At 34.2% G+C, this 24,258-nt stretch overlaps 1 protein-coding gene across 7 annotated transcripts in view; it reads right to left on the reverse strand.

Moving 5' to 3' along the window:
• SNF4Agamma (SNF4/AMP-activated protein kinase gamma subunit) overlaps positions 1 to 24,258 on the reverse strand; it is a 143,871-nt gene that overhangs the window by 22,042 nt on the left and 97,571 nt on the right. For all 7 annotated transcript variants that reach the window (XM_074176641.1, XM_074176640.1, XM_074176635.1 and 4 more), the window contains 3 exons: positions 17,270 to 17,404; positions 13,130 to 13,458; positions 9,241 to 9,444 (listed from right to left, as the gene is read on the reverse strand). In XM_074176641.1, coding sequence (XP_074032742.1) covers positions 9,241 to 9,444; positions 13,130 to 13,458; positions 17,270 to 17,404 — 668 coding nt within the window. The remainder of the gene's footprint in view (positions 1 to 9,240; positions 9,445 to 13,129; positions 13,459 to 17,269; positions 17,405 to 24,258) is intronic.

Here is a 24,258-nt window from a genome sequence, read left to right on the forward strand (position 1 = left end):
TGGGTCCCATTCTCTTCTTATTATATATAAATGATCTCACCAAGCTCAATATTTCTGGGAAGTTCACCTTAATTGCAGATGACACTACCATACTTTGGAACAATAAAAACACTTGTGAGTTGCACAAAATAATCTCTGTCGACTTGAAAAAAGTTAAAGATTGGTGTGATTCAAACATTTTATCATTTAATTGAACTAAAACAAATTTATTATCATTTAGATGCTCAATTGATGAACTTTTTTTTGCTGGAATCTAAAAATAACACTAAATTTCTAGGCGTCTTCATTGACCAGAATTTAAAATTTGTGGATCATGTTAAACAACACACTGGAAAAGTCTTCTCTGGCTTTTATGGGGTTAGAGTGATTTATAAAGAATTGGAGTTCAGCACGGCAAAGATGGCGTACTATGCACTCATAGATTCTCACTTACGCTACGGAATATCGTTTTGGGGAGCAAAAGTCTATTAATTTTACAGAAAAGGGCAATACGGTATATAGGAAACCTCAAACCAAGAGACTCCTGTAGAACCTTCTTCAAAAAACATAATATTCTAACGGTAACTGCATTATTTATACTGGAATCTTTGTGTTTAATAAATAAGCATATATTAAATTTTGCTGCATCCTCTTCCCATTATAACACCCGAAACTGTAGAAACACTCTGAAACTCACTGTGCCAACAAAAACCATTACCAGAGACTCCATATTATACAATGGTGGAAAAATGTACAATCATTTGCCTATGGACATAAGATCTGCCAAAATAAATGACTTCCAATTCAGGAAGTTAGTCAAACAATTTCTATCTGATAGACCCTATCATACTTTGGATGAATATTTTTTTAAGTATGGACTACACAAGCTTTGTCTACAAGATTATGTCTTATGATAATGAAGCATATTATTATTATTATTATATGCAACCTCCTGCTGCCGGTAAAAATATGCCTCCGTAGCTGATGTCCTGGAATCCAACTGGAATGACGAGATAAGTGTGCTGTCGTCAGCAAAGCAATACATATATTGGATTCTTAGTTTTTTCCAATGAGTCGTTGATATTCAATAAAAAGATGGTTGGAGACAATTTGGATCCCTGGGGAACACCAGCGTTGATGCTTAAAGTATTCGAGAGATATTCATCGACGGCCACTTGCAGGGAATGTTCTTCCAGGAAGCTGGAGAGCCATACACAGAAATGATCGGACAAGCCATAGCATCAAAGTTTGGTCAACAAACCCTCATGCCATACACGGTCAAAGGTCTTAGAAATATCAAGCGCAACAGCTCCTAACTCTGCATGTTTCTCAATTGCGTTATTCCAAATATGGGTGACATACGATAGAATGTCGCCGAAAGCCATACTCAAGCCATTGCTCAAGATGTTGAAGCCTTCCAAATATTTGAGGATATGGTGGTTTACGATTTTCTCCATGATTTTTGATATCACTGATAGCATGTCTCTTTTCAGTTCATATCATCACTTACTTTTAGTGATTTTATTTTTGTAATTTCATTAATATGTTGTCTATACAGTGTCACCATTAAAGTGCGCACCATATGGAAAACTTTTTTTCAATGAAGTTTAACTTTGGCACTTGTTTGTGCTTTAAATTTAACTTAAAATGATGCGGCCAACTGCGACCCACTGACGTTCAGTGTTTGTCAAATTCAACTTTTTTTTTTGAACAAATTGAAAAAGTGCATTTCTAGATCGAATTTAACAAAAAGTTACTTGAAAAAGTTGTGTCTACGGCAAATTTTATCCATATGCCAAATTTTATGCGACTAGGATAAGGTTAACGTTTTGCTTATTTTTGACAGATATCCCCTTTATTTTAAAAAACAAGTTCGGTTAATTGTCATCAATTCATGTATACATAACAAACTCATCATGGAGTTTAAGTTTTCTGATAAATATTTACTTATACGGACTTTTTAGAGAAAAACTAAAAATGTGCTATAAAAATTTTAACAAGACTGGTGCAAAGTTTCAATCATTTGGCCATTTTCTTAAACAAACGTCAGTACCTTCAATTTTGAAAAAGCAGACACAAGTCAAAAACTGCAATAAGTATTAATCAAAAATTACTAGAGTTGAAATTACATTAAAATTTCAATATTCAGTATTTACAGATTATTTATAAACTCTAACTAGGGCGGTAAGGATGCTTAATCACGTTGAATAAAATTTTTAAGTAGGTCTTTACAAACAAAATGCATGCTAACATTTTTAATGAACGGCATCCAGGAAAAAATGTTCAACATACTACTGTGTCAAGGATAACGTCGAAATTTAGAGAAACAGGATCCGTAGCAAATCAATTTAAGAAAAAGCACACTCCAAGTAAATATGATGAGGAGGCCCAACTTAACATTTGTTTAAAAGTTATTGAACACGGACAAACGAGCATAACCGATATTTTGAAAAATACCGATTACAAGCGAGAAAGTGTTAGATTAAAGAATAAATTTTGGCCTTACAAGCCAAAATTTATTGACACATTAAAAGAACGAGATTTTGATGTCCGTTTGGGGTTTTCATTCTGGTTTCAAGGAGAGAGAGAAGAAAATGTAAAGTTTCCGTATAAAATTTTAGGGACAGATGAGGCAATGTTCTCTTCAAATAGAACGGTAAGTTCTCAAAATTGCCGATGGTGGGCCCAAGAAAATCCCAATTTCACAGTTGAATGTGGTGATCAGTATTTCTTTAAAACTAATGTATGGTGTGTGATACTTAACGACCAAATAATTGGGCTATTTTTTTTTAGGGAAAATTTATCATCCATCGATTATCTCAACCTTTTAAATAATGAGGGTAGTGAAGTTTTAGATAATATGCCTTTAAATATTAAATACGACCTATGGCATCAGCTTGATGGCGGACCAATACATCACACGGTTGCTGTAAAACAGTCCCTCCAACAAATGTTCAGAGGCAAAGTTATTGAACGTAACTGGGAATATTATTGGCCACCTAAATCACCCGACTTGACGCCTTTAGACTTTTTCTTGTGGGGTTACATGAAACAAAAAGTGTACCAAAGTAGACCATTTACTGACATACAACATCTGGAAAATACTATTCGCGAGTGCTGTGCAAATATAAATCCCCGATTTATTAAAAATGCAGTTACAGATGTCAGTAGAAGGACCATAATTTGTATTGAACGTGGAGGACGACATACTGAAATGTAGGCTATAAGTGTTTGACAACCTCATTTAGATCAATAAGTAATTTTTTGTACCCATTTGTATTTTCTATATTATTGTTGTTTAAAATTTATAATAATAGTAATAGTTCTATTGAAATTATTTGCATTTTTTTTAAATGCCTCTGCTTTTTCGAAATCTGTTTAAAAAAACCGTTTAAAATCTGTTTTTCCGTTAATCAGCTGCCGCCCCCATACGAACGACAACTCTCAGAGGTTGAGAAACTTGTGTGAGCCAAGGACTAACGAGGTCTTACCTTTTAACGTGTGATTCCTAACACGGTTGCAGAATCATTCCAGCTTCAACCAGATAAATTCTCTCGAGAAAAATATCTGGTCGAGGCGGGAATCGAACACACGACCTTCCGATCGTGAGTCGGACGCACTACCACCGCGGCCAATTCTACAACCAAATCAAAGGTTTGTTTAAGAAAATAGCCAAGTGATTCACCAGTCATGTTGAAATTTTTATAGCAAATTTTTAATTTCTCTCTAAAAATGTCCGTATAAGTAAAAATGTATCAGAAAAGTTAAACTCCATGATGAGTTTGTTATGTATACATGAATTGATGACAATTAACCGAACTTGTTTTTTAAAATAAAGGGGATATCTGTCAAAAATAAGCAAAACGTTAACTTTATCCTAGTTGCATAAAATTTGGCATATGGATAAAATTTGCCGTAGACACAACTTTTTCAAGTAACTTTTTGTTAAATTCGATCTAGAAATGCACTTTTTCAATTTAAAAAAAAAAAAAGTTGAATTTGACAATCACTGAACGTCAGTGGGTCGCAGTTGGCCGCATCATTTTAAGTTAAATTTAAAGCACAAACAAGTGCCAAAGCTAACCTTCATTGAAACTTTTCAAAAAAAAAGTTTCCCATATGGTGCGCACTTCAATGGTGACACTGTATATAACACAAGGCTTTGTCAATAAGAATGTATTCTTCGGACAATAAAGTATATTTCAAATTTGAATTTAATCGGCCCATTTTTTTCCACCAGCAAGATCAACAGATGAATCCTATACGGACTGTTTGCGAGATCATTTACCCATTTTGTTGAAGAAGTGTCGGTGCTTGCGAGAAGCAACATGAGGTTTATGCGCGACGGGGCTCCAGCTCATTCAAGTGTTCTTGCTCGTCAGCATTTCGACATCATCTACGCTAATCGCTGGATTGAACGTGCAGGACCTTAAAATTGGCCAGCTAGCAGTCCTGATATGAATCCTCTAGATTTCTATTTATGGGGCCATCTGAAAGCTCATGTTTATGAAACTTGTTCTAGATGTAAATGACTTGAGGAATCGAATAACTGACAATTGCAATGTCATAAGGAATGCTCCAGGTATTTCAGAATGTGTCAGACAATCAATGACAAATCGCTTAATGAAAGACCCTATATAAGCCATAAAACGTGAAATGAAAATACAATAAAACGAATAAAATGAAATAATCAAGATAGAAGATGAAAATGACCACGAAATAAAAAAAAAGAGAATTAATATAAAATTAAATGTGAAATGCAATAAAACGTGAAATAAAAATATAATAAAGGGAATAAAATAAAATAATTAAGATGAAAAATTAAAATTACCACGAAGTAAAAGAAATTTAAATTAATATAAAATAAAACGTGAAATGCAATAAAACGTGAAATGAAAATACAATAAAACGAATAAAATGAAATAATCAAGATAGAAGATGAAAATGACCACGAAATAAAAAAAATGAGAATTAATATAAAATTAAATGTGAAATGCAATAAAACGTGAAATAAAAATATAATAAAGGGAATAAAATAAAATAATTAAGATAAAAGATTAAAATGACCACGAAGTAAAAGAAATTAAAATTAATATAAAATAAAAGGTGAAATGCAATAAAATGTGAAATGAAAATACAATAAAACGAAGAAAATTGAATAATCAAAATAAAAGATGAAAATTACCACGAAATAAAAAGAAATGAGAATTAATTTAAAATTAAACGTGAAATGCAATAAAACGTGAAATGAAAATACAATAAAACGAATAAAATAAAATAATCCAGGTGAAAATGATCACAAAGTGAAAATAAATGAAAAATTAAAATAAAAATAATTCAAGCAAAGTCTTCGGGTGATGCCGGAAATCTACGATTGTAGGTTTCCAATAATATTAGACAATGGAAGTCCGAACTAGTAAAATTTAATTTCAGACAGTTTTCATTAATTCTATGGGCTTTCTCCGAGTGACATTATTCATCTCCGAAATCAGATTTGTGCTCGTTTTTTTTTTGGTGGGTGAAATAAGCTGTGAGGACTGTGACAAAAAATATATCGGTCTGACTAAGCAAGCCATTAAAACTTGTTTCGAAGAACACACAGCACATATCCGATTTCGGAGACTAGAAAAATCTAGTGTTGCTACACGCCTTGTAGAACGGCCATAGAATAAATGAGAATTGTGTGACATTGTTGAGATCGTTACACGACATTAGATTTTTTATGCTTTCGTCTGGAAATAACAGAGTGTGGCGTGAGAACTATGAACAGTAATGTCCCAATCCAAACAGTCTATTATTTGGTATTTTACGAATCACTCTGTTAGAATAAGCGGTAACTTTCACGAGAAAATTTCCCGCAAATTCCTACCGGAAATGCACTCAATCTTAACAAAAGTCATGTTGTCAGTTCATTTGTTTTAATCGCTCTGTCACCTGTTACCTATGAATACTCAAAAATATAAATGAAGTCAAAGATCTTGGTTTTACATTCGATACCAAACTATATTTTTCTTCGCGTATTACTGAAATCACACTGGAATCTTACAAACTTCTAGGTAATGTATCCAGGTTGAGTAAGGACTTTTTGGCTAGTACTTTGAAAATTCTATTTTGTTCCTTAGTGACACCGAATTTGGAATACGCCTCCATAGTATGGAGTCCTTCATATACTGTGCACAAGTTGTCACTAGAAGGAATTCAGAATAAATTTTTGAAAACTCCCGCTTTTATAGACATTGTAAAACAAGGGTATACAAGGGTATCCCGTTTATACTATTAGTATACTACAGGCTGATTCACGGTGGATGGCACATTAGACGTTTCTGGTGAACCAGACAACGGATCACTTTGAAAATTTAATGGAGGGCATATTCGGACATTCTCTAGCCAACTAAAATATTTTCGACAATGCGGTGTTGCCGCTTCTATTAGAAAGCAGTAGCAACTTTGATTTTTCAAATGGAACACTCTGTATATAATATTATTTTTGGAATCTCCAACAATTGCCCGACAACTTTTCTTGATATTTCCCTATACCTATATGTTACCGTTTTCGAAATAAAAATTAATTTCAATTTTTTTCTTCGAAAATCATGACTTCTAAAAATGCCGATATCTTTTAGTTAAGAAGTACTATGATATCGAAATTTGGTTTGGAGTTAGGTGATACTTGGACACTTCCCACACGTCAGCCTAATCTCCGTTACTTCAGTACAGGGTGGTAAAAAAATACAGTTTTTTCGTTTGCTTGAAAAAGCTGCTGGAATTTGATTATTTTAAATGGAACACCCTGTATATTATTGAAAATTCGGAAAGCTGCTGAAATTTGCTTTCTTTCTATGTATATCATACCTATACCTAACTAGTCAAGTTTCGGACTTATGAACATTTATTTGTGAAAATGTCCCTTCAGAATGGTATTTCCATTCGGTATTTGGTAAGCAGACCATGATTACTATTTGACAGTAGAGTTGTGACATTCTCCTAATAATATCGACATTTTCGTCACTTCAGAAGTTGCAAATACCTTCAAAACGATGGAACAAAACTATTCAAACGAAGTTCTTATGAATTTGTTTATTATTTTTGGACAGTGTGACGAAATTATCAGCAAAACATGTAGAAAGTTCAATGAAATGTATCCGAATCTACCGCCAATGAACCTCAAGAAATTTATACGAATTCAGAACAATTTCAATGCATTTGGATCAACTTTAAAAGCACCAAGAAACTTGCCTCGACCCGTAACTTTCGAAGACAACCAGATTAATGTCTTACCATATTTTCACGCATTTCCCGAGTCATCGATAAGAAGTGCTGAAGAAGATTTGGGTATAAAATATTCATCGGTTCAAAGAATCTTGCGAAGACATAAAGTGCATGATTATAAATTCACCAAAATTCAAGCAATGAAGCCTCAAGATCCTCAACAGAGAGTAGAATTTTGTGAAATGTTGTTGACACGCATTCAAGAAGATCCACTTTTTTTAAATAAAATTATTTGGACTGATGAATCGAAATTTTCGAGAGAAGGGATTTTCAATAGAAAAAATCGTCATTATTGGTCCAGTGAAAATCCTCACGTCACAAAAGAAGCCGGATTTCAAGAAAAATTTAGTTTTAAATGTCTTCTGCATGTTGATGGACAACAAATTGAGGTACGTGATATACGAGGAGTCATTAACATCCAGAAGCTACCTGAATATTTTGGAGAATACTGTAGACAGTTTCGTGGATAATCTGCCACTCGAAGATTATCGAAACTGTTGGTACCAACTAGACGGAGCTCCTGCACATTGCACAAGAGAAGTGAGCGCAGAACTGGATAGACTATTTGACGATCGGTGGATGAGGCGCTTGGGACCATGGAATTGGCCAGCGAGATCACCCGATCTTAATCCATTAGATTTTTATTTGTGGGGAATGTTTAAAGAAAAAGTTTACAAAATACCCGTGAGTTCGAGAGATGAATTGTTAGAAAGGATGGCCCAAACATTTGAAGATTTGGATCCCAATGAAATCAGATCTGCCACCCGCATTTTAAAGTGCTTGGAAGTGAACGGCCAGCGATTCGAACATATTTTGAAATATTCCACATGACTGTTTTACTTTTTTATAATTATTCATATCAATATTTCAAGTTTCTTGGTGCTTTTTTAAAGTTTATCCAAACATATTGAAATTGTTCTGAATTCGTATAAATTTCTTGAGGTTCATTGGCGGTAGATTCGGATACATTTCATTGAACTTTCTACATGTTCTGCTGATAATTTTGTCATACTGTCCAAAAATAATAAACAAATTCATAAGAACTTCGTTTGAATAGTTTTGTTCCATCGTTTTGAAGGTAATTGCAACTTCTGAAGTGACGAAAATGTCAATATTATTAGGAGAATGTCACAACGCTACTGTCAAATAGTAATCATGGCCTGCTTACCAAATACCGAATGGAAATACCATTCTGAAGGGACATTTTCACAAATAAATGTTCATAAGTCCGAAACTTGACTAGTTAGGTATGGGTATGATATACATAGAAAGAAAGCAAATTTCAGCAGCTTTCCGAATTTTCAATAATATACAGGGTGTTCCATTTAAAATAATCAAATTTCAGCAACTTTTTCAAGCAACCGAAAAAACTGTATTTTTTTACCACCCTGTATTGAAGTAACGGAGATTAGGCTGACGTGTGGGAAGTGTCCAAGTATCACCTAACTCCAAACCAAATTTCGATATCATAGTACTTCTTAACTAAAAGATATCGGCATTTTTAGAAGTCATGATTTTCGAAGAAAAAAATTTAAATTAATTTTTATTTCGAAAACGGTAACAGATAGGTATAGGGAAATATCAAGAAAAGTTGTCGGGCAATTGTTGGAGATTCCAAAAATAATATTATATACACAGTGTTCCATTTGAAAAATCAAAGTTGCTACTGCTTTCTAATAGAAGCGGCAACACCGCATTGTCGAAAATATTTTAGTTGGCTAGAGAATGTCCGAATATGCCCTCCATTAAATTTTCAAAGTGATCCGTTGTCTGGTTCACCAGAAACGTCTAATGTGCCATCCACCGTGAATCAGCCTGTATATTATGCATCGGAAAATGTCAGTGTACCCTGTTAGATATAAATGGAAACCAGTTTTATAGATAATAATTAGTTTCCTTCATCTCCTGAAAAAGCTACACGTCTTGAATAAAATTTACAGTGTAAAAATTGTATAATAATTATATTGATTACCCCTCGTATTTTATACTTACTATTACATCAAATTTTGCATAAATATCTACAAGACGTCCTTCCGAATCTATCACTGGTAAAGCCGAAACCCTCCTTTCAACAAACTTTTTTAGTGCTAGTATTATTGTGGTTTCTTCTGAAGCGGTTTCAATATCTTCATAACTACCTATTTTGAGTTCACTCAAAGGTTTATACATGTAGCTTGGTTTTGGTAACTCATTAATCTGAAAAAGAAATTTTTCAATCATGCTATGTACAAATGGATTGAAAAAGGGACAAATATCTGTACAAAAAATATATAAAAAAATAAAATAAATATGGTTGGGCTATCAAGCCCAAAGCAGCAGGCGCGCGTTTTAAGAAGAAAAAGAAGAATATATTTATTGAAATAGGTAATCCTAATACAGAATATTATATAAAACATATTACTAACATAGAAATTGAAAATAATTATATAAAAAAACTCAAAATGTAGGTTCAAAATTGAAAATAAAAATTTTTAGTTTGAAAAATACATTACAATATAGGTGCAGCTCCAATTCAATGATAAAAAGCAGAAAACAACATACAAATACTATATTTATTAATATTATCTTACCAAGTATTATTCTATCTAGCATTATAGATGGATTTCAATAACTGTTTTTTAAAAATACTTAATGATGGACTAGATTTAATTTCATTTGATAATTTATTGTATGCAGAAAACCCTTTGAAAAATAAAGAATTCATGGCACTTCTCCTATTTGTTCTACATAAATGCAAATTAGTATGATTTCTTGTGGCATATTTGTGCACTTCTGAATTTAAACTAACAAATTCAGGAAAATATGAAGGTGATGAGTTATTCAAAATGTTATACAGTGTGACCCATTTTTAATGGAAACACCCTCCTTAAATTTTAAGTTGTAAACCGATTTCAATATTTTTTTTTTGAAATGTCAAGTACTAAAAGGTCTACCTTGGGACAAAATTTGAAATGTTTATTAAAGTTTCAGGGCATACTACGATATTTTTTCTTAGTCGAAAATCGGGATTTTTTATTAGCGATTTTTTATTGAAAAAATCACTACGCCACTGGATTCAGAGTGCCTCTAAACAGGTGTGACCAAAATTTCATGGAAAAATATTCATTATTAACAAAGTTATGACAACTCAACAATTCGAAAACTCATACAGCTAACAATCACAAAAAACACCCTATATCAACAGATATAGCCATGAGAATATTTTTTTTATGATTTCAACAATAAAGTGCCGCCAGATGAAAAAAAAACAAATAGCGTAAATATTTTTAATGAAAAAAACGGAATTACTTTCAAGTTTTCACGCAAATTAACTAAAACTAAGACCTATTATTTAAATTTAAATCTTAGTTGTCACGGAAATGATATTACAGTTTGACACTTGTGAATATTGTAGGGTGAATATTGTCAACAATATTCACCCTACAGTTCTTCGAATTATTTTGTGTCATGGCTACAAGATTGAGCGTAAGAGAGAAAATTGAAACTGTACGCCTTTCGGGAGATGACGTTAGAAGTGCTAGAGAGGTTGGTAGAGTATTTAATGAGAGTGTTAGGAATCACACGTGTGATTCCTAACACGAACACGGAGAGTGTTCCGTGTTCACACGTAAAAGGTAAGACCTCGTTAATCCTTAGCTCGCACAAGTTTTGGCTTCTGAGGGTTGTCGTTCGTAGGGGTGCGACAGCTGGTTAACGGAAAAACAAATTTTAAACAGATTTTAAACAGACAGAGACATCCAGATCGTCCTCGTATTAGCTGCGGTACGATAAATGAAATAAATAAAATATTCAATGAAACTGGTGCAGTATAAAAAATGATGTTAAAAAGTAATCTTGTACAAAGACGAAACAGGAATGACCGGAATGATCAAATCATTTCAGATTATTTCGGAAATAATCCTAATGCCAGTATAAGGAATGCCACTTTAGATTTGAATATTCCACGAGAAACTATTCGGAGATGTCTCAAGGCAAAGAATATTAAACCTTTCAAGCCAAAATTTTAATACACACTTCAAGGGGAATATTTAAACAATAGAAATTTCCTAAAAAATATTTTATATACCGACGAAGCCACTTTCACTATAAATGGAGTAGTGTCATCACAGAATTGTCGCTATTGGGCAGCGGATAATCCTAACTGGGTAATGAACTGTAAAAGCCAGTATTCCCAAACAATCAACGTCTGGTTGGGATATTGAACGAACGAATTATTGGTCCTTTCTTTTTTGAGGAAAACATTAATGCGCAGAGGTTTCTAGAATTTTGAAACACAGAGTTTTGGGATGCTATTCACGAGCTGCCAATAAATGAACGACCAAATTTAATTGTCCAGTTAGATGGGTGTTCAGTTCATTATGCCAGATCTGTGAGGCAATGGCTTAACGAACATTTCCCAAACCAATGGATAGGCCGTGGTAGTCCGTTTATAGAGTGGCCACCCAGATCTCCAGACCTCACAGTTTTGGACTTTTTTCTCTGGGGACTTCTCACACAAAAGGTTTACAATAACTGCTCAAGAGATAGAAATGAACTTTGTGCAAGAATTCGACAGGTATGTGCAGATATTAGCCCTAAAGAACTAGGGAACGTAATCAGAAACATTCGTAAGTGCTACGACACTTGTATCGAAATACGTGGTGGATTAGTAGAGGCTACTAGAATATGAGTTAGAATTAATTGTTGCACTGAATCGAAACATTTCAATAATTAGTTATTAGTTACGTTTATTAAAATTTTTTGCTTCATTATTAGTTGAATTGTGTGAATGTAATTCCGTTACTTTCGTTAAAAATATTTACGCTATTTGTTTTTTATTTTCATCTGGCGGCACTTTATTGTTGAAATCATAAAAAAAATTATATATTGTGACTGTTAGCTGTGTGAGTTTTCGAATTTTTGAGTTGTCATTTAGTACTTGGCATTTAAAAAAAAACTATTAAAATCGATTTACAACTTCAAATTTTAGGGGGGTGTTTCCATTAAAAATGGGTCACACTGTATAACAATTTTTGCGTAATTTTTTCAAGTGATAACTCATTTGAACAGGCTAATGTCTTAGCGAAACATGTTGTGAAATATTTTTCAAATAAAGTTTGTGGAGATCAAATCGTTAAGGTGCAGTTTGTGAAATTACTATGGATCTTCATCAAGTAACGGCCGAATCAATCAGAAAATTCAACGTAATTACCTATGTGTTTAAATAAATAAAAATATTATTTTGGTACGCCTCTGCAGAGTTGGTAAGAGGATTATCCGTTGGTCACTTCAAGTGCGACGTTGCTAATGAATCACCTTCAATTAAAAATTGTTATAGTACAGGCTAGTCAAGGGAAAAACTTTTCTCACTTATGTTACAAATGTTACGGACCGGATTGGGAGAATCTAAGAGAAACACGACATGAAATCAATACTTAGACCAACAAAAACTATCAGGCAAAGGATCAACAAACAATATTACGTTGAAGTTCTGAAAATAATACGTGATGCCGTGAGAAGAAAACGACCGCGATTCTGGTCAAGCGGTGACTGGCTTTTTCTCCACGATAACGCGCCAGAGCATTAATCGAACCTTGTGTCTTGTGTCAATGATGAAATGGTCAGTGATGATAAAAATACCCTCAAGAAGATTATTATGGCAATGGCCATTATTCTCCAGTTTAATGAAGTGTTCCTAAAGAGATAAATATTTTATGTAATGAATTCAACAGGTAGTAATAATCGTTAGGATTCAAATTACTATAAAAGCATGACACAGAATTTTTTTTTACTCAGTATTGTAACGCCTGTTAGATAGATTTGAAAAAAGATGGCTATACTCCAAGCATACGGAAACAACGACGATTCACACAATCATTTTCAGTTATAGAGAAATGCTTACATATAAAAATAGAAACCTCAAAATTCGCTTGTGAGTCAGTATGTAGAGTACATTTCCTGTTTCTTGATCTATCACTGGCAATCTATGAATGCGGTTCTGAATGAGCATTTGAATGGCATCGAACAATGACGCATTGGGTCCAATATTGATCAAAGGCTTTTTATCTTTCAGTACGTGACGCCACGTGTCCAACTTGTGTTCCTCCAACTCTTCCATGGCTACAGTCGGTGATTTGTAGTACATCCTGAGAATTTGTATAAAGTCCGTTATAGTTAACATCCCAACAAATTCTTGTTTGGTACTGTCCCAAAGAGGTGCCGCTCTCACGCCTGCAACAATACTTTAAAGTAGGTTCTCTTCGATATATCCTGTGATAATAATAAATACGATTTATTTTTCCAAGAAACATACCAATCAAATCAAATCAACCCAAGATTTCAACATCTTATTGGCAAAGTCTAGTAAAGTAAAACGTGTGTGTGTATGGGACATTAAATTAACAAATACAAGCTATAAAACAATGCTTAGAGACAAGCGCAGTGTATATAATACAGTGTGACCCATTTTTAATGGAAACACCCCCCTAAAATTTGAAGTTGTAAATCGATTTTAATAATTTTTGTTTTAAATGCCAAGTACTAAAAGGTCTACCTTGGGACAAAATTTGAAATGTTTATTAAAGTTTCAAGGCATACTACGATATTTTTTCTTAGTCGAAAATCGGGATTTTTTATTAGCGATTTTTTATTGAAAAAATCACTACGCCACTGGATTCAGAGTGCCTCTAAACAGGTGTAACCGAAATTTCATGAAAAAATATTCATTATTAACGAAGTTATGACAACTCAAAAATTCGAAAACTCACACAGCTAACAGTTACAAAAAACACCCTATATCAACAGATATAGCCATGAGAATATTTTTTTTATGATTTCAACAATAAAGTGCCACCAGATGAAAAAAAAATAGCGTAAATATTTTTAATTAAAATAACAGAATTACTTTCAAGTTTTCACGCAAATTAACTAAAACTAAGACCTAATATTTCAATTTAAATTTTAGTTGCCATGGAAATGATATTACAGTTTGACACTCGTGAAATATTTAAGTGTACTATTGTCAACAATATTCACCTTACAGTTCTTCGAATTATTTTGTGTCATGGCTGCAAGATTGAGCGTAAGAGAGAAAATTGAAATTGTACGCCTTTCGGGAGATGCCGTTAGAAGTGCTAGAGAGGTTTGTAGAGACATCCAGATCATCCTCGTATTAACTGCGGTACGGTAAATAAAATAAAAATAAAATAAATAAAATATTCAATGAAACTGGTGCAGTATCAAAAATGATGTTGAAAAGTAATCCTGTACAAAGACGAAACAGGAATGACAGGAATGATCAAATCATTTTAGATTATTTCGGAAATAATCCTAATGCCAGTACTTCAGGAATGCCACTTTAGATTTGAATATTCCACGAGAAACTATTCGGAGATGTCTCAAGGCGAAGAATATTAAACCTTTCAAGCCAAAATTTTTACAGACACTTCAAGAAGGCGACGAAGCAAGACACCTGGAATATTGTTTATGGGCCCAAGGGGAATATTTAAACAATAGAATTTTCCTAAAAAATATTTTATATACCGACGAAGCCACTTTCACTACAAATGGAGTAGTGTCATCACAGAATTGTCGCTATTCGACAGCGGGTAATCCTAACTAGGTAATACACTGTAAAAGCCAGTATTCCCAAAAAATCAACATCTGGTGTGGGATATTGAACGAACGAATTATTGGTCCTTTCTTTTTTGAGGAAAACATTAATGCGCAGAGGTTTCTAGAATTTTTAAACACAGAGTTTTGGGATGCTATTCACGAGCTGCCAATCAATGAACGATCAAATTTAATTGTCCAGTTAGATGGGTGTTCAGTTCATTATGCCAGAGCTGTGAGGCAATGGCTTAACGAACATTTTCCAAACCGATGGATAGGCCGTGGTAGTCCGTTTATAGAGTGGCCACCCAGATCTCCAGACCTTACAGTTTTGGACTTTTTTCTCTGGGGACTTCTCTCACAAAAGGTTTACAAAAACCGCTCAAGAGATAGAAATGAACTTTGTGCAAGAATTCGACAGGTATGTGCAGATATTAGCCCTTAAGAACTAGGGAACGTAATCAGAAACATTCGTAAGCGCTACGACGCTTGTATCGAAATACGTGGTGGATTAGTAGAGGCTACTAGAATATGAGTTAGAATTAATTGTTGCACTGAATCGAAACATTTCAATAATTAGTTATTAGTTACGTTTATTAAAATGTTTTGCTTCGTTGTTAGTTGAATTGTGTGAATGTAATTCCGTTATTTTCATTAAAAATATTTACGCTATTTGTTTTTTTTTCATCTGGCGGAACTTTATTGTTGAAATCTTAAAAAATGATATATTGTGACTGTTAGCTGTGTGGGTTTTCGAATTTTTGAGTTGTCATAACTTTATTAATAATGAATATTTTTTCATGAAATTTTGGTCACACCTATTTAGAGGCACTCTGAATCCAGTGGCGTAGTGATTTTTTCAATAAAAAATCGCTAATAAAAAATCCCGATTTTCGACTAAGAAAAAATATCGTAGTATGCCCTGAAACTTTAATAAACATTTAAAATTTTGTCCCAAGGTAGACCTTTTAGTACTTGGCATTTAAAAAAAAATATTAAAATCGATTTACAACTTCAAATTTTAGGGGGGTGTTTCCATTGAAAATGGGTCACACTGTAGACAGAACAATATTAAGCCCAGCTTACATGTACAAATATAAGTACATTAATATATCTGCACAGGTTCATGTTATCTATACGGACTTTTCCAATGCCTTTGATAGGGTCTCTCATAATTTATTGATAAAAAACTATATGCTATTGGGATTGGTGGTAAAATGTTGGATTGGATAAGCAGTTATTTGATAGGTCGTTCTCAATCAGTGCATATAAAATCTTCAAAAGTATCTCTAATGCAACCAACTGGGAAAATTATAAACAAAAACGTAAAGCTGTTGTTAGTTTGATAAAAGAAAAAAAAATGGTTATTATTATAACCAAATTGAAGAAATATGCATAATCCACGTTCAATGTGGAAAACGCTATAAAAATTAATAAACCCTAAACAAATCAATAATGATTTCTGCAATGGGGTGCAATTCGAAAAAAATTGTCTGATTTTTTGTGTAAGAGATAAAGGAGAGATTTCTCCTTTATATATAAGTCGTTGATATACAATAAAAGGAGGGATGGAGACGATATGGATCCCTAGGAAAGATGATGTGTTGGATAAAAAACAAGAATGTAACGATTTGGAGATATTATTTGACAACAAGCTTTGTTTTAAGAACCATGTGAATTATGTATCCCAAAGAGCCCTCAATATGCTTGGTTTTATTGCAAGATCATCAACAAATTTTCCCCTTCTACTATAAAGGTTTTATATTGCTCTCTAGTCTGATCTATTGTTGAATACAACACAATAATTCGGAACCCATACTATGTCAAGTATATTCAACAAATAGAAAAAGTGCAAAGAAAATTTCTGAAAATCATAGCACACAAACTAGGTCTAGTTGATGGTGAATATAACTACAATGAAATAATGAACTGGATGAGACTACCCAGTCTAAGTGATCGCAGGAGTATGATATTGGTTTATCTCTTCAAAATAATCTCTGGCATAATTGACTCTCCGGAAGTTCTCTCTATTATACCATTCAATTTTCCGAACAGACAAACCAGAGAAATAAACTTATCCATTGTACCACATCACACATTTTTTATCACAGTAGTGCCCAGTTCATTTGCTGATCCTCTGACTGCAAAGCATCCTGATGAAACATTTTTTAGATAGGTTATTTATGTGACCTTCAAAATCCACAATGTATAATTGTTTTTTTAAAATCTCTTTCACCAGAAATAATCATTTATCAAATTAAGTGTTGTAATTACCTACTGTTATATAAAAGATATAATCCCACAGATTAACTATCCAACAGAATATGTGTATCTTTCATATCGTGAAAGGTTAAAACCCCAAAAACCTCAATGAACATTGATTATTCTATAAAGAGAAGATTGAAAAAACATCTATAATGATTTTACTCACCATTGTAAACGAGAGCGAAGAAGGCTTTCTTGACCAATAACTGGGTATCAAAAACTACCAACTTTGCTGAAGTCGGAATGAGGTCATAGCATTTATGGAATTTGAAAAACTTGACGAATATCTGTGTCTCATCCTCTGAAAAAGAAATAAGGTTGTGAAATCTAGAGACATAACAAAAATGTTTTTGAGAACTGTAAAACACCTTTGAATATTAGTCAATTTTGAACAAGTTGACAAGTTTTAGTTGAATTATAACAAACCGAGGGCACCGGATTAATTCACAGAAACAAGTTCAACTCGGTCCAATTTGATTGATTCCACGCTGAAACTTGTGGAATGGCATAATTTACGGTCTCCATATTAGCGAAAGTGATTTTGGTCAGTTATAATTTCATGACTCTTTACAAACTGGTTTTTGATTTCTGTTAGAAAAAAAGGGATTTATTTCCAAAAGGAGAACCCAGTTACAGGAAACGCTATTATTACAGAGTATATAGTAGTCGTGAATTGGATTCCACCAAAGTTTGATTACACCCAATTCATGTTGTACACGTTGCCAGTCAGTAATGTCGTCGATTTTATAATATAGTTTCAGGTCGTCTGCAAATAATAGGTTGGGAACATTCAAAGAAGTTGTCAGATCATTAATAAAAATACAAGAGGTCCAAGATTAGAACCTTGTGGTACCCCAGACGTAACTACGTACTGAGCCCATTCGAAAGATTCATATTCGATGAATTGTTTTCTGTTAACTAGATATTATTCAATTAGAGTAAGCAGTTGGTTAGAGAGTCCCAATTTTTTCAATTTGCTGAGAACGTAGTGGTCTAATTGATCAAAGGCTTTTTGAAAGTCTAATTAAACAACATCGACTTGTTTTTGCTTGTCCAGGGACGTACAGAGATATTGATTTAAACATGTGAGATTTGTGATACATGATCTTTGTTGTACAAAATCATGCTGAGTAGGAGAAATAATATTTTGAATTTGGGAGTACATAACATTTTGCACACATATCTCGAAGAGTTTAGAAAAGTTACATAAAATTGATATTACCCTGTAGTTTGTAATATCGCTAGAGTCACCTTTGTTTGTGCCAGGGAAGGCACAAGTTGTTAAAATTAAGTTGAATATGCCTATTAGAGGTATAGAGAGAACGTCGATACAGTCCTTTATCACAAGACTAGGAACATTGTCAACGCCTGCAGTGAGTTTATTTCTTAATTTTTTTTGAAGCAGTAACAATATCGATTTTAGAGAAGGCAGGGAAATTCATAACATCATATTTCTCCTTTTTTCTACTATAAAAAAAATGTTTTCATTATTAATAAGTCATGGTGACAATTTGTTTCATTAGTAATATAAATTAATTTTTTTCTCCATCATAAAATAAAATAATAGTATATTATATACCTAAGGTGAGAAGTGAGCTATTATTTGCTATTATCCGAGGCGCTACGCGCCTCGGGATATAAAAATGCTCGGTAAATGCTCGAGGTAAATAATAGCTTTCTCAGCCGAGGTATATATAGAATTTTTTTCACTACTAACATTGATATATTAACAATTTTAATTTTGGCATTAGTCATTTTCTAACAATTTGTTGAATATATCGAAATATCAAGTAGAGTGGAGCGTGTTTCTAATTAGATTGGCTTCATTTATGTAAAAATTTGGCACGTGTCAAATTTTGATATGAATCTAGGAAATATCTCATTGCATTTTTGATATATTTCAATGTTCCACTTCTATCATCCCCTCTGTATGTTCAGAACTTAGAATTTCTCAATTCTGCATTACAGTGAGAAAAAAATTTCCTTGGTTATATGATAACCCAAGGCAGCTATGAATTCTTGCATGTCAAATTGAAACGGTACAGTTTCCATGTTGAATACGCGATGTCGATGATAAGCGCGCAACATCTACTTAGGCCATGAAAACGTTTGCCGGCGTTTCCATGACAACCAAACACTGTACAATGATTATTATTGCTGTCAGTTTGCCAAATGCGGTTTTAATTCAAATTTAGATGTCATTTTGAAGAAGTTAAAAGATCTGTATAAGTAAAACGTCAATATAATTAGTTGAAAAATGGGTGAATATTCAAGTGACGATGATTCAGAGATGATGTGTACCCCGCCTGAAGTTAGAGTGGTGGCAGCTAGTACAAATAGTGAATTATTGCCAGAAAAATCAAAGAAACTGTACATGAATGCATGTAACCAACTGAAAACATGGTGTGAAGAAAGGAAAGTTGCTAAAGTAACAGAAAATGTTTTATTGTTCCAATGTTCAATTTCCTACTTCTAGTTGATAATTAAGTTAACAAAAGTTTCTGTGAATATCTTTAAAATCATAGAATTGTTCTCATTATTTACTTAGGTGTTTTTTCATTATTATTATTTACCAAGGGTGAGAAATATTAATTCTCGTTAGGGGAATGGAGTAAATGCTAGCAATTTCTCAGGTTAGTAGTGAAAAAAATATTTTATTCTCCGTAATTTTAAATATTAGCTGATGATGAACCTATATAGGTTCGAAACATGAACTGATTGACGATTTTACCGCTCTAACATCTGATGGTGACATTAAATTGTGGAGACGACTTTCGAGTTTTTATTCTTCGCAAAGCTACTGCACTCCACTTTAAGATATAATGGACTTCTACCAGAGGTTAATGTTTATCATAGCCTAGATCGAGATGGTAGTTTCAATTCTTACTGAGATACCGATCAGTACGATTAGGTTCACGATAAACTGTGTGACCTAATTTTCAGTCAGTTTTTCTGTTGACTTGTTCATCCAAAAATGGTATCTTTCCTTCGTTTTTCTTTTCTATGGTCGAGAATGATGAGTTGATGTGGCGTAGAAACTATTCTGATGCTTGTTTCCCGTGACTCCGAATAACAAAGGCAACATCAACATAGCGAAACCAACAGGTAGGTTTCGATAGAGCGTTGCTAAGCGCTTTCTCATCTAAAACTTCCATGAAGTTGCAACCACAGGCATGAAAGATTTAACCATTCAAATATTTATAAAATTACCGTCGTTCGGCCTTATATAAAGAAATCCCATAAATTTTAGGGTAAATTATTACTCAACAAATGGTCCATCACTACCAACAATACTGATTTAGGTGATATGTCCGAAAAACGTCTTCAAATATGTACTTCAACAGGTAAGGAAAACGACTGAACGTCGGAAACTATCTTATCAAGTTAATCTTATCAGGCGCTATTGAAATCTCGGTTTCAAAACAACGAAGTGAAACAGAATGTATCTTCAAATTCTAGAGGTTCCAAACAGTGAATCAATATATCGACAAGCAAAACTTCAATTTGATTTTAAAATAAGAAATTGGAGCAGAGCAGCCAACATTGAGTAGAGTTCAGAAAAGAGTAAGCTCAGTGAGAGGGTTAGGGTTAGGTAAGTGGATCTATTCGACCCTCCACCGCAACCCGCAAGGGTTTATTGTGGCTCACACCTTCTAATACCTCACACAGCTTCTTAACGATTGGTTTTTTCAGGGCAGATGGTATCTGGTACGAGTATCTGCAGAGTAGGGAGGGTGAATGTAGAGACCCACAGCACTTAGGCCACATGTGACCCATTGTAGATCCTCCCGAGGAGTTGTCCTCCTAGGTCATCGTCCATCCTCTCCTTCCCAGGAAGGTGAACAGGTCACTATAAGACATTTCCTTCATATTGGCAGGTGTAGACCTAGACCAGTGGTTCTTAACCGGTAATCCGCGGAACACTGGTGGTCCCAGGAAGCATCCCAAGCTGTCCGCGGAGCCATCCTAATAAATATGTTAGATGAGTCGACACGCAGGGTGTTATGGAAGCAATGAGTCAATATATGGAGAAACATGGATTGCGGGGTTTTGTACGGAAGGTGCTCCTGCTATGCTTGGTTCTTGCTCTGGTCTTGCAGCATTGATGAAAACAAAAAATCCGTTTGCAATTACGACGCACTCCGTTATTCATGAAAATAGCTATAAATGTAGTAAATTTCATTAAAAAGAATGCATTCAATACTTGTCTCTTCAAACAATTGTGTTCTGATATGAACTCTGAACATGAAACACTGCTTTTCCACACGGAAGTGAGTTGGCTTTTCAAAGGAAACATGATGAGGTTGTACGAACTAAGAGAGGAAGTAAAAATATTTTGACTAACAAGAAAAACAAAGATTTGTTTGATCAGTTCGGCGAGTCCAAATTTCAAATACATTTTGCTTATTTTGCTTAAACCTTCTACTGCAAGGGTCGGGAAATTTGAAGTTGCAAGGCATGAGCAATGTTTTTGCTTATGAAGATAAAATCTATGCGTTTATGGCTAAAATCGAGCTATGGATCAACAAGGTCGAAAGTAATAACTTTTCTGTGTTTGATGAGCTTAATCAAATTATTGATGGACAGAGTGCTGAAATTAATGGAGAAATACAAAAGAACATATTACATTTAAAAAAACTTAAAAATTGAATTCTCGACCGCGATGATGAAAGTATTCAAAAACTGATCCGAAATCCATTTATTGTAAACGTTTCTAAGGTGCCTGATGAAGTTCAAGAAGAAGTATTTGTTTGAAGGTGATTGACAATGTTTCATGATGAATTTCACTAGTTTGGACTTCCATTGTCTACTATATAAAATGATTTGAAATCCCTGAAACAACTAACCTCTTCCACTTTCACAATGGAGCAGGAAATCCACAACAAATTGCCATTCTTAGACGTTTTGGTGAAGAGGACCGACACTAAGTGGGAAACATCTGTATACCGAAAACCCACACATACGGGACATTATCTGAACCCCGAATCCAACCACCATCAATCGACTAAAAGAGGAATCATCTAGACTCTATTAGACCTTGCTTTTGGGCTCAGTAATACGAAGGAAGGTCTCGAGAAGGAACTAGACACCATCAAAAATGATCTTCAACAGAATGGCTACTCCAAAGCGATGGTAGAAAAGACTTTGGCTAAAAGACAGCAGGAGCCTCGCAAGGAAGAGAAGCCGTCACAACCAGTGCTTGCACTTCTCTACATCAGAGGATTATCGGAGAGGATAAGAAGAATTGGTTCCAAGTACAACATCAGAACCTGCTTCAGATCCGGTAACATCATCCGTAGCAGCCTCACGAAAACCAGGCCACCAAACGCGGACTGCGATTCCAAGAATTGCATTTACCGGATCCCTGTGAGTGCGGAAAATCCCATATTGGTGAAACTAAGAGGCCATTGAATGTTCGCATTGCCGAGCACAAGAAACATACACAGCGAGGGGAAACCAGCAAATCAGGAATAGCAGACCATGTTTGGACCCATCAACACAAAATCGAGTGGTTCCAAGCTTGCACAGAGAGGAACATTGGTTTAGGAGAAAATTCAAGGAAGCCGCATACATGTTGTCCAACAACGTATTCAGCCAGGCAACGTAACATATGGAAACCCATCATCAAGCGAAAAATGGCCAACTCCCGCCAAAACGGTCATCTCCCACGGAACCAGTGAAGCGGAAAATGGAAAGCAGGGATAAGTGAAAGTATTTGAACAACCTATAAAGAGTCATCTCTCGGAGAAATCAGTCCAGTCATCACCCGAAGACGATTGTAGATACTAACAATAGAAACGTTATGAACTAACGTGACTTGGAATCTCTACACTTTTTATTTTTATTTTCTTTTTTCATTCCTTTATTTTTATTTTGTTTTTATTTACTCAATTGTTCTATTTTTACTTGTAGTTTATTTCACTATTATTTCATTTCAGGTTTATTTTGCTTAATATAATTGTTATTTTCAGCTATTCATTTTTAATTATTCTTTTTTAGTTGTTTCAGGGATTTCAAATCATTTTATATAGTAGACAATGGAAGTCCGAACTAGTGAAATTCAAGAAGAAGTAATTGACATGCTACACGACAGCAACTGGAAAGATACATTCGAATCAGGAATTAATCTTGAAGAATTTTGGAGCCAAAAGGTAATTTCTTCACCAAAACTTCGAGACATTGCTATTCGTTACCTAACTTTAATTTCTTCGACATAGGTATCTATGTTGTGGTTAACGAAAATGTGGCTTGGTGCCCATCTAACCGTAATCTTTGTTTTTCCTCTGTCGATGTATTCTGCATTTCTTCTTCTTCCATTTGACGCGCTTTACATGACAATGCTACTATTATTAACGAATATATCGCTTAGTGCCCTTCTGACCATAATCTTTGTTTTTCCTCAGTCGATGTATTCTGCATTTCTTCTTCTTCCATTTGACGCGCTGTACATGACAATGCTACTATTATTAACGAATATGTCGCTTAGTGCCCTTATGACAGCAATCTTTGTTTTTTCTCTACGATAGAACCCCGTTGAACCGTCATGTTCCTTGAATGACGTATTTTGAGACACCCTGTACACATTGACGTCATGTTTTTTTCTTTAATCCGATTTTTCATTCATTATTATTATTATATCATTATTTTCCACGCTGACGTATTTGAAACACCCTGTACATGTTTTTTTCCTAAATGATGAGTCACCCTGTAAGGCAGCCATGTTTTTTTCTTTAATCCTATTTTTCGTTCATTATTAATATTATACCGTTATTTTCCACGCTGACGTATTTGAGACACCTCGTATATGTTTTTTTCTCAAACGATGAGACACCCTGTACACATTGAAACATCACACGCCAAAACAATAGAGCCTTTCAAACTTTTTTTTAATGACGCATTTTGGGACACCCTGTACACATTGACGTCATGTTTTTTCTTTAATCCGATTTTTGTTCATTATTAATATTATATCGTTATTTTTGTAATTCCACCGCTCTCTTATCTATCAAATGAATCTACTCGATGCTCATTCCATCCTTCTATGCGTCGATCACGTCGCACACGTCTCTTTCTCCCTCGCTACCACGAAAAGTGGAGGAGTGGGGGGGCGCAGTAGGGGCGCCACTCCTACTATCAGAGGTAGGCTGATTACAA

This window comes from Leptinotarsa decemlineata, unplaced genomic scaffold (genome assembly GCF_025532065.1).
Source record: "Leptinotarsa decemlineata unplaced genomic scaffold, Ldec_3_MD MMD2_tig00001973_RagTag_RagTag, whole genome shotgun sequence".
Classification (NCBI taxonomy): Eukaryota; Metazoa; Arthropoda; class Insecta; order Coleoptera; family Chrysomelidae; genus Leptinotarsa; species Leptinotarsa decemlineata.